Source organism: Chinchilla lanigera, unplaced genomic scaffold (assembly GCF_000276665.1).
Source record: "Chinchilla lanigera isolate Chin_1 unplaced genomic scaffold, ChiLan1.0 scaffold00176, whole genome shotgun sequence".
NCBI lineage: Eukaryota > Metazoa > Chordata > Mammalia > Rodentia > Chinchillidae > Chinchilla > Chinchilla lanigera.
In genome coordinates, this window is record NW_004955577.1 from 745,447 (window position 1) to 757,329 (window position 11,883).

General features: G+C 56.3%; 1 protein-coding gene across 3 annotated transcripts in view; it reads right to left on the bottom strand.

Annotated features, from left to right (window-relative positions):
- Mprip (myosin phosphatase Rho interacting protein) overlaps positions 1–11,883 on the bottom strand; it is a gene marked incomplete at its 5' end in the record, with an annotated part of 133,514 nt that overhangs the window by 40,012 nt on the left and 81,619 nt on the right. For all 3 annotated transcript variants that reach the window (XM_013509621.1, XM_013509622.1, XM_005413979.2), the window contains 6 exon segments: positions 364–432; positions 1,606–1,662; positions 3,661–3,774; positions 4,531–4,672; positions 9,140–9,299; positions 10,401–10,614. In XM_013509621.1, coding sequence (XP_013365075.1) covers positions 364–432; positions 1,606–1,662; positions 3,661–3,774; positions 4,531–4,672; positions 9,140–9,299; positions 10,401–10,614 — 756 coding nt within the window.

Below are 11,883 nucleotides of genomic sequence, written 5' to 3' on the forward strand. Positions count from 1 at the left end.
TAGTTCAGCTCTTCCAGTGGTTCAGCTCATCACAAAATCTCCTTGTGGAAAAAAGGCTGCTTATTAGCCTGAGTGCTCCAATTTCAGTGTCCTTCAAAGAACACAGAAAGCAGAGCTGCCAAAGCCCACCGCATCAAGGCCCCTGACCAGCGCCTCAGAAGAGCCCAGCACCTCAGGAGGTCAGCTGCGAGGCTGCCAAAGCAGGCTTGTCTGCACTCACTGCCCGACCAGACTCAGACTGGGACACACACTCTGTCACACACAGCTGGGGACTTCAGCCCAGGAGAAAACAGCAGCACGCCCCCAGCTCCCGGGTGCCATCTGTTCCCCGTCTCCACACGACAAGGAAGCCAAGAAACTCACCTCCTCAGCCACAGAGTCCCTGTAGTATCTCAGGCTCTGATCAGCCAGGACAAACCAGTGCTTCTTCCACTAAGAGGGAAGGACAAACAAAACACAACAAAACAAACCTTACCTTAACTGCCATGAGGCATGCTTGCTGCTCTAGAGTGATCTACAGCCAGAGTCTTGGGGCACCGCCCAGAGCACAGGTAAAGCAGGGCAGCTGGACCCATGTAGCAAGTAGCACACAGGTGACTCTGGTGAGGTGGCAGACAGCCATGCACTCACAACCTCAGGGAGGCGTGCTAAGCTGCGGCTCCTCCGTGAAAAAGCAGCAGAGAGCTGGGTGGGCCTAGGTGGAGGCTCTGTGATCCACAGGGATGGGGCTGCTGACCAGTGCTTTGCAGGCCTCCATTCCAGCTTGAGGCTGTGGACAGTGGGCCGGGCCCATCACCATGGAAAGGTGGCTGTGAAAATGGCAATGAGAGCACAGCCACTTGGCTGGCTTGGGTGTTACCAACTGCGCCAGCAAGAGCAAACTAACCCTCTAGAGTCCCAAGTCTTCACTGTGAGTAGCAAGGAAGGGAACTTGAGTCTTCAGGTAAGGCCAAGGGCATTTACACAGGAGAGAAAGAGACGATGTTGGCACAAAGACTCAGCATGTAGAAGAGGAGCCCGGCTGAGCCGGATGGGCTAGGTTTCAGGGCCTCCAGGGCAGAGGGCCAACAGGCTCCTCCTTGCTCTTATGGGGAAGGTGCACCACAGGATCTCAGCCCCAGAGAGTTCTTCCTACTTGAAGCAGATGGTGAGAATGGACCAGATTTGCTCCCCCAGAGCCTAAAGGTGTCATCACAGCTAAGGTGATCTCTGGTACCGAGATTTTTCAGCCCTGGGGAACTCTCTACTGGTTGCTGTGTATGGAAACACAAGCCACAGCTAGGGGCCTTCCTCCTCCCTAAGGACTTCAAGAAAAGACCACTCCAAGTGAGAGGCTAGTGTTACAGAATATCCCAGGCGTAAAGCCCAGAGGTGCTGCTGGCAACTGGCGGATCTGGCTGGTGCCACTTCCACCACAGCAGTAGGGGCTGTGAACCTGCACAATCATGAAGAGGCAGGGGTCCCAGCCACAGTCTGTCTGTGAGTCAAGAGTGTGCAGGAAGTAGGAGATGGAGCAAGGGCTCACAGACCCCACACCAGGGACAAGACCAGCTCCAACTCACACCTGCTCCCTCGCCCTCAAGGCCAGCAGCTGCACACACTCACCTGGCCGTCCTCGTACTGCTTGGTCAGCCAGCCTTTCTTGAAATTCAGCAGGTCAGGCTGAGAAAGAGAGAGAAAAACAAAAAAACAGCTCAGCCTCGATCATGGACAAAGCATACCCAACAGGGCTGGCATTTCTGTCCAGACAAAGTGTGCACTAGGAAAAGGAGTTTTGCCACCTGCCAGGCAAGCTGTGCACCCCCTCTTATCGCTGAAAATGCCACCTACAGGCATGTGCATCATCAAGAAAGGAGACCCCAGGCGAGCAGGGCCTCACTTGCCATGGGCAGCAGGAGCATGGGCTACCTGGTTGCCCCAAGGAATCCCTGCTCCAGCCTGCACAGAGTCAGCCACTGCTTCGCCTGGCTGGCGCAGAGAACTAGCCCAGGTGTAGAGCCTGGTACAGTCTGTAAAGGGGAATGAGTGTGGGCATGGCTGAAAGGAGAACAGAGAATCTTGCTCAAGCTACAGGAAGACAAAAACCAGAGGCCTGCAAGGCAGAGACCACCTCTGGTGGGGTTTTCTTTTTTTTTTTTTTTTGGTACTCGGAATCGAACTCAGGACCTCATGCTTGCCAGGCAGGCAGTTGTGCCATTGAGCTATATCCCCAGCCCCTACCTCTGGTGTTGAGCAGATGCAGCAGCCCTGCCCAGACCCTCAGGCTGCTCCTCCATCAGGAGGAAGCTCAGTCTGCACCAGTGTGGGACAGAAGACCAAGTGCCCAGACCCACTGTCCCCACTGCACCCATTCTACCTGCATCCTTGAGATGGCCCTGGGGCACAGAGGCAGCCTGAGAGAACACAACACTAGGACGCCTGCACCCATCTGAGTGCTGCCCTCACCCACCACCCAGCCTGTGAGGCGGGGCCCCAGACAGAGCCCAGTCCTCTCCGCTGGTCCTGCGGTTTTCTACAGCCATTCTGATCAGGAACTGGCTTTGCCATCTCTTAATATTCCAAGGTCAGTAATGGAGTTAGAACAGGTGGGAAGTAGCAGGACAACCACCAGAACAGCATGTTCTAAGAGCCCCTGCTCCAAGCGAAAACAGTGGACTGCTGCCTGGCCTAGGATGACCACCACAGGTGAAAGTCCCTCAGCAGAGACCTGCTTAACTCCCACTTCACACTGGACTGCCCTTTCACCCGTGTCTGAAGTACCCAGTGGAAAGTTGCAATGAGGAATTAGGCGGCCCCGGTCTGGATAACCTGTAAGAGGGAAAGTCTCTCTAGGTGCATTCAGTCGTCGTGGTGTAGGAGGCCTGGGATGAAGGGCTACTCTCCATTGCTCAGGTCACCCGGCCTTGCTGTGCATCTGTAAGTCCTAGGCTCTCACACTGCGAGCTGTGACTGGGTCGCTGCACCCATGCCTCTTCAGAGGAACAGTGCAGGTGGGTCCCTGCTGGCCTCTTCTATCTGGGCTTCTGCTGACTGTTGAGGGCAGTGGCTACCAGCTAAGCTCACAGTGAAACTGGTCTGTCTCAGGGTGAGAGGTGCGGAGAGGGCCCAGCATCCTCTGGAGGCTACAGACAGAGTACAGAGGAGCTGGGCCACCGTGTCAAGGGTGCCCGTGGCCGAGCTCTGACCACTCCTTCGGCGCCTCAGCCACTGCCACTCCAGGCCCAGTGGGAGGAACTGGGCAAGCCCTGCTTTCCTCTGCAATCCTGGAACAGAGCAAGCTCCCAGCATGCTGTGGCTCCTGCCTCCAAAGTGCCACAAAAACAAACACTTCAAACCAGAAGAGAAGAGGGTCCCTGCTGTGGCACAGACTCCCAAAGCCAGGACTCCTTGCACGGCCAAGGCAGCCTTCTGAGTGGAGACCTCCAAACGAGTTCAGAATGCCATGCAGTCCCTGGTTCTGCTCAGCCCAGGAAAGGGAAGAAACACAGGATTCTGCTTGTGATGGGCTGAAGGCCAGTGGGTGGGGGCCCACACAGAAGGGCTGTGCAGAAGGACAGCTGATGAGGACCCCTGGACAGAGACAGACAGTGGCCTAGTGGCCGAAGAAGCAGCGGTGACAGCAGGCCTCTCCAGAGAACTTGGTGCACGGCCCAGGCTCACCGTCATGGAGGACTCCGTGGACCTCCTGTCCAGTGACTTTGCTCTTCGGTGTGGAGACAGGGGGGAGGCCGAGGCATCTGAGAGAGGAGCTGTGGGGGTTTCACTGATGAAGTCCTGTGGCAGAGAGCAGCCGCCAGTCAGTATAGCCCAGGGCAGCGTGCACAGGCCAGTCGGGTCGTCTGTCCCTCCTTGAGCCCGTCTTGCTCCCAGCCAGGCCAGCGCTCTGTTGGGCACCCACTGCAAGTCTGTGACAGCCCGGTCCTGAGATGCCCTCGTTGTGAGAACGCCCTTTTCTTTCAGATGCTCGGTCACCACCACTCCCGACCCCACCCTCTCCTCCAGCTCCTAGGGTCACAGGAGGCTCTGTGGCAGGGAGTGGCAGCTGGACGTGGGCACCTCCTGAGCAAGAGAGAAGCCAGGGAGGAGGAGTAACTGAGGCACAGCTGGCTGTAGAAGAGGCAGGCAGGAGCATGTCCAAGAGCAAGAGGACTGCTGGGCTGACCTACCCCACAGACCAAGCAGAGGAACAAAGCTACAGCTGCTGCCCAAAAGTCAGGAAGGAAGAAAGGCATGTTCAGCCTTGTGGCCAGGCTGCCTCAGAGAGGAAGAGAACAGTCTAGTTACGACGTGGGATCTAAACTCCTCCAATGCCTCTGGCGAAGAGCGGAGCTCTGGAAGGAAGCTGTGGAAGAGAGCCGGCCCCCGAGAGGCTCACTAATTGGAGAGGACTAGAGAGTGGAGGCCGGTGGAATTGCACCCCCAGCTGTAGGGGTGGTGGCAGAGACGCAGACCTGTGAGGCTGTGTGCTGCCTGGACCCCAGCCACCCACAGGCCCGCCTGGGCCTCAGCGCTCCAGCCCCGGCAGCTCACCCGCTTCCGGGGAAAGGCTCTCTTTTCACTGCGGCCCTGGCGAGTGTCGCTGGACGGGGAGGGCCCGGCTGACAGGTCTGTCTCCATGTGCTCTGCCTTCTCAATGTCCAAGGCCTCAAATTTCTCAATCACCTGCGACCTTCTGCAAGAAAAGATAGGGGGCGGCTGCGGTGAGGCTGAGTCTCTCCTGTTCCCAAGGCGGCTTGGTCCTAAGTGGAGTAGGGGCTCCTCCAGCCACCCACCTATGCCAGGCTGAGCTGGCTGCCCCCATGCCAGCATCCCTTGGCTCCCCTGCTGAGTGTGGAGCGTTGCACGACACCGACCAAGCTTCCTGGCACAGGCCGGTCAGCCTGAGTCCCACCCGTGCCCTGTCCACGAGTGCCGAAACAGCCTGGGGCTCAGGCCTCCTTGCCAGGTGCACACTCGCCCCACCCCACACTGCAGGCCCCACAGGCTGGAGCGCTGACCCACGTGGCTGCACACGGCTGGTCACTAGCACCCTCTCCTGAGCCACAGACAGTCAGAGGCGACCACCACCTTGGAGGGCTCTGCGGCACTGCCCTCTCCACTCACAACGCAGACCTGCCCCAATGCACCCAGAACTCAGCAGACAAGAGGCCCACGGACTGACACTATTTCTGCCAGTGGTTAAAAGGGATCGAAAACCAAATCGAAAACAAAGCAGGTTGATTCATATGAGAGGGCTGGTGGCCGCGCCAGGTGGTCTACTGCCGACGGAGCTGAGATGGGAGCGAAGCGGGTGGAGAAGGCGCGAACGCCACAGCGACACAGCAGAGGGCGGAGAGGGCAAGACCTGAAAGAAAACAAGGCTGGAAAATGAATAAACAGAAAAGGACTGCTTGTAAAATCAAATAATGGTAAATCAAAATTACTCAAAGAATCGAAGAAGCAAAAACCCAAGGTGATCGTGGAAAAGGGAGAAGCAACCGTGATTGTCCCGCAGCCCCGGAGTCACCGCAGGCAGCCGGTCGGGAGGCTCTCACTCTCTGGGCGGCCCACCCCACAAGGGAACACGGGGCTCGAACTTGGACGTGGCCGAGAGCAGCCCTCTTCCCCAGACCCAAGGCCTGTACTCCAAGGCACACCTTAATCCCCTCGTGGGGAGGGCTTCACTTGAGTTCTGGACAAGTGGCAGAGAACTGAGGGGAAGCAGGAAAGGGCCCCACAGCCGGAAGACTAAGACCTAACTAGGAGGAAGGGGAAGAGGGAGTGGCTTAGACCCTTCGGGGCCTGTGCCCCAAGCGGAGGGTACCAGCTAGGCATGGGCAGAGGTCTGGGGCACTAGGCTCTGCTTTCTCCTCCCCAGCCTCCTCACACGTCTCTTCAGCAAGGGGCTCGTGCTGGGCCAGCCTGATGCAGCAGCAGCTGAGGGGGCAGCAGAGGAAGCAGACTGAGGACAGGGAGCTACAGAAGCTACTGGGTCACGGGGCTCTAAGGAAAGCCTTGGTGAGTGCAGGCTGGCATCCTCCACAGGTAAACCACTGTGACGCATCGTGGTGTCCAGGTCCTACTCACTGTGGGGCCGAGAAAGGCCCAAGGAAGCAGTGAGTGCTGTGCCAGGCTGGAACTGCATGCACGCTGCATGCTGTGGAGCTGTGGAGCTCCAGGCACAAGAGGCAAGAGTGGAAAAAGGGAAGGCGCTTGCTGCAGCCGCTCCACACGGCCCCAGGGAGATGCTGTGAGACCACAGGCTCAGGCAACCTTTGCCACGGTCACGCACAGGTGCAAAGTTACCAACATGGCACTCTTGAAGGATCCCAAGTGGGACTGCAATCACTTCACCCAGGCAGCATCGAGACTAGCTGCTGCCTCCTGCAGCAACTGGCTTCCCAGTGAATTAACTGCAATATGATAAGGGTGGCAGGTCAGGACCACAGGGAACTCACCCTCCTGTCAATCACCAGCAGTCCCACAAGGGCTTTCCTGCACTCAGCAGCCAGAGACAACTCACTGCCCAAGAATCATCGGCAAATGCTCCAGGTGTCTGAAGGGCAGACACCTGGGAACCTAGAACACATTGTGTTCAGACAGGACTGCAGATCAGCTTAGCCGAGGCTTGTCAAGAAACCGACACCTGGTCTTAGCTGCCCAGCTTCAAGGCAACCCTGTCCTAGCTGCCACTCAGGGGACTGTGGCTGACTTCCTTCCACGTTGGAGATGCTCTAATTTGCCAAGGGACAGGATCCAATCCAGCACAACATGGCTTATTTGGGATCCAGTGAGCGGCCCTCAGAGAGTGACAGCAGCCATTTGGAGATCCTTAGGGCCAGTGAGGAAGGGACAGTCACAAGGTTAGAATGCAGAGCAGGGGAGTTCAAGGTGCCATCACCAGCTGAAATCCATGCTCATGTGGTGGGAAGCATGCAAGAGCAAAGCCCCAGAGACCACGTCTATTCTAGGCCAGGAAATGAGAATGAGTTCAAAAAGAAATTTCTTCAAGAAGTGGTCAAGCCAAGCAGGTGTGCAGAACGTTAATTCTGTGGTCTGGTGCTAATCCAGCACGTGGTTATTCCTGCTCAGAAGCCACCGCAACACACAGCCTGCTGCCAGCCCGCACAAAGCCTCCCCTGCCTGTCCCGCCAGCTTCCTCAGTCACTAGCAAGACCCTCTACTTGTATGTTTGCTTACAAAAAGGCCTTGGGCCCCAGTCCTGGGTCACATCATGGGATCAAGGACTTCTGGCTAAGGACTCACTAGAAGGGAGTCATCCTGTTTCTGAATGTGGGGACCCACTAGCAGAGGATCATCACAGGAGGTCATCCTGTTTCTGAGCCATAGTTTTCACATCTACAAACTAGGGGAGGTAATAACAGGCACCTTGATGAGCTACCAATGAAATATGACAAGTGTGTGGACATTCTGCTTCCTCTTTTCTCAAGATCAGCAACTCGAGAAGCTTTCCTTTTCCTGGAAGTTGATCTGAAGGCCCATAGGCTCTCTGTCTAGGACATGAGAATGGGTAGGTGGGCTGTCAGCTAACATGGGCTAAGGAAAGGAGGCAGGAGATAGAGATACCTCCTCAAACCTGCCCCGCCCCGCCCCGCCCAGAACCAAAGTCCATGCCCCATTCCCTACCCCCGTCCCTTTCTTTTTTGAGACAGGGTTTCACTATGCAGTTCAGGCTGGCCTCAAACTCACGTTGTAGCCCAGGCTGGCCTCAAACTCAAAAGTGATCCTCCTGCCTCAGCCTCCTAAGTGTTGACCCAACAGCATATCTAACTCTGAGCTATAGGCTGTGCCCAAGTTAGGAAGAACACTGCGGACAAAAATTTTTGAACGTAAGTCTTAAATCTCTTTTTCTGGACAGTAAAGTTCTTTGAAAACCTAATGAAAGCTATAGGTTTTCTGTCCAGAAAATGTATACATGTACTCCTAAATTACTCTGGCAGAGGGGTCATAGATCTCTAGGTGTCTATCCACAAAGCCAGGTGAGGAGCCATCTAGTCTAGGAAAAAATCCCATTTATAGACAGTGGGGTGCCCTTTGAGGGGCACGCGGGTAACTGTCCAGGTCTAAGCCTGGGGAAGCCTCAGGTAGAATTGTCTCCAGTTCCCAGGAAGCCCAGGTCAGTAGGGTAAGGAAAGGGCAGGCAGGAGCTTCCTCTTCTTAGACAGCAGTGAGCTGTCTTTGCCCTTGTCCAGGTTGTCCACACCCTACTGCTCCCCAGGAGCAGGGCTCCACTCTGCCTTCCAATTCAGCCAAGAGGGCAGTAATGATCAAGAAAGCAGCAGTGACGCCATCATGCACGTGATAGCTTCACAGGCCTCCGCGGGCTTCCCTGTGGGTCATGGAAGTATGTCCTCAAGGGAGGAGCTGGCACTGTCCTTGCACTTCCTCAACGCCCCCTGCCCATCCTAGGACTGCCAGGTAAGGAAAGCCTGTCCCCACTTGCAGCTCTAGCACCATCTCAGAGAACAAAAGAGGGCCACGAAGCACCTGATCCAGCCCTACATAAGGCCTGGCAGCTGTACACACCCTAGGAGCCCCCGAGGTTCCAATCCAGGAGGCACTGGCCACAAGAGCCCATGCCTCTGGGTGCTCAGAAATCCTGGATCTGGTTTCCAGAAGCTGTGTTCCTGAGCTGATCAAGGGCCCACAGAGAGAGGTACTTTATACTCTTAACAAAAAGCCATCTCCTCAAAGAAGCTTAGGGAGAGTGTGTGTGAGAACACGTATGCAGGCATGTGTGCACGCATGACCGTATGACAGTACAGCCCTCTAATTCCTTCCTTACCTCCGCTCGTTGCCAAATAGACGGGCCACCTCTTCCCTGCCAGGGCTCCGGGCCCGAGTCCTACGCTCCAGTCGCCTTCTCTCCACCTGGAAGGCTTCTCGGTGGCTGATCCTGATGGCCTTAGGGACGTCGGCCAGGGCAGCATACTGCCTGGTGGCTTTAAAGGCAAAGGCACTCCCCAGTCTCTCTGTCCCCCGCCCCCCAGTGCTGCTGGAGTCCACGCTGGCAGAGCGCCGGCTGGCCTCTTCTACGGAGCTGAGAGAGATGCTGCAGACCATTCGGCTGGGGTCTCGAGGACCTGAGGAGTGAAGGGGATGACCAAACTTCTGGGAGAGTGATTTGGGGTAACTGTACCTGTTGTTGGGGGTGCTAGGGCTAGGAGGGGAGCGCGGCGGGGGCAGCTGCTGCTCCTCAGCCTTCAAGTCCTGCTTGGTCTTTTCCAGTGAGAAGTAGCCACTCTCCACCCGCACTTTGCGGCCACAGTCCATGCGGTCGCTATTCATGGCGCTCTCCTCTGGAAGAGAGAAGGGGAGGAGGTCACACTCAGCCTGCTGCGGCCTACACTGCGAGCAAGTCTTGAAAGTCTCACACATGGTCCCAAAGGGGCCATCCCTCCACCTTCCATCTCCAGTGCTTACTGGGGGTTGCTGAAGGGCAGAGTTGGAAGGAAAGAACTACAGGATAGCACGTTCCCCTCATCCACTCTCCCCGGAATCTGGCCCAGATTGAGGTGGGCCCTTCACGTTTAGTGTGGGGCTGGGCAGGGACAACAGGATCCCGTCTCAGGAGGGAAGATATCACACCAATTGCTTATCAAATCTCTAGAAGGAAACCAGTGGCCAACCACTCAGGCTCTCAAATTTGGGGTGGAAAGGAGCAGAGGCTTCTGCACACATGAGACGGAGTGGATGAATTATAAACGGGATGAGTGTGCTACCAAAGACCTCAGACAACATGCGCCTACAGCACGTGTAAATAAGATGCACTCCAGCCGTGACCCACTGGGCCGGCCCCTACAGTGCACTCTTCCTTCGTGATCTGGACAAAATACAAATGGGGAAAGCCAGCCTGCTGCAGAACCTAGGTTCTGAGACCAGGGAGGCAGAGACAAAAAACTCTACAACTGCTTAAGCAAGTCCAAGAGCTCAGTGGAGAGGGCATGGTGGTATCAGCTGCTTCCTCTCCAGAACTCTCTTCCCTCACTCTAGCCAGCGTCCCGGGCAGGATGGGGATGAGGAGGAGAGGGGCAAGACTGTCCTCACTACTGCTTGTCTCAGGACAGTGGAGGCACTGTAGGCTAATACGGCTAAGAATCCACGTGGTGCAGGCAGAGGCCTCCTCACACGTGGCCCTTGCTATACAGCCTTCCTGATTCTTCTGACACCTGCCTGGGGTTAGAAGAGTAGGTGCTGTTCTCCTTTCTATAGATGAGACTTAGGAGCTAGAAGGGACAAGGCCACGACCACAGCTGATGTACAAAGAAAAGGTGAGGTCCCGGGCCCAGACAGCACTCCTCAGGCTCCCGACCAAGCCCACAGTTAGCTCCTACCCCTGGGATGAGGCCCCAGGAGATGGGCACCAGGACATGCAGGCAGGCCAGCCAGGTCCCACTCACCTTCTTTGCTCTCCAGCCCTGGTTCCCGCAGGGAGCTGGCAGAAGGCGGCTGGCTCTGCCTGGGACTCTGAGCTGGACTCAGGTTGCTCCCATCAGGCTGGTCCTTGGCCCTCATTTCTTCCTGCCAGAGCGTGGATTTGGTGGTAGGGACTTTTTCTGCACTGGGGATGCTGCTGCTGTTGCTGGTGACAGCCACCTTGGCAGGCCCGGGCTCCTGGGGAGACAGTGGTGTCAGTGGGGGCATCTGAGCAAACAGCCTGAGCTGGTTCACAGGTCCTAGCTGCCCAGCTATGGAGGATGCCAGATCAGCTACATAGTTTCAGAGTCCAGGAAGCCCCAGAAAGGGGTCCTGTGTGCCCCCTTGCACACAGGAAAGCTGTGAAACACAGAGGAGGCTCCATCCCAGTGGCGCAGTGGCCCTCTCACCTCTAGGGCACTGGATACCTGATCCAAGAGGCCTCAGGCCACCTTGGCAAAGGTAGAGGAAAGGCCCAGGTTTCTGTGAGAGTCCTCTCACCAGACACATGCCAGCTCTCCCCATCCATGCCACCACTCAGTACCCAGAACAGTGGCCCAGACATGGAAGAGAAAACCAGAGAAGCTGCTTCGTGGTCTCATCATCCCTACACTCCCAGGTACTTTAGACACCACATATGGAGATGGGACAGGGTCAGGGAGGGGAACAGGCCTTCAAGCCAGGCCCACTGTCATCTGCAGAGCCTCAGTGAATGCAGACAGCAACTTTCCATGACATCTAAGCCTGGCCAGTCCTGTGGCCTCACCCACCTTCCACCCAGGAACCTAAGAAGCTAAAATGGAATACCCACACAGTACGTGAGGGAAAGAGTCATCAGTGTAAGCCAAATGTTATCTCCTCAATGTTCATGTGTGGAGATCCTCTTCCGCCAATGCCAGGGCACTAAGAGGTAAGTGCCTGGGTCATGAGAATGAAGAGGGGGTATCAGTGCCCTTATACAAGAGGCCCCAGAGAAGGGGCCTTGCCCCTTCCACCATGCGAGGAGCAGGAAGTGGGCCCTCACCAGACACTAGATCTCCTGCAGCCTTATCCTGGATTTCCCAATCTCCACGGCTGTGAGAAAATAACTGTCTGCTCTTCAAGCCACCTGGTCTATGGTATTTTGTTACAGCAGTGGGAATAGACTAAGACAACAAATACCCACTCAAATCTGCAAACACACGCACACGCTCACACATGCCTGTGCAAATGTGCTCTCCTGCACACACTCGTGCCTGTGAAAATGTGCTCTCCTGCACACGCTCACGCGTGCCTGTGTGCAAATGCGCTCTCCTGCATGCGCTCACACGTGGCCGTGTGCAAATGCTCTCCTGCACGCGCTCACACGTGGCCGTGTGCAAATGCGCTCTCCTGCACGCGCTCACACGTGCCTGTGTGCAAATGCGCTCTCCTGCACGGGCTCACACGTGCCTGTGTGCAAATGCGCTCTCGTGCACGCGCTCACAC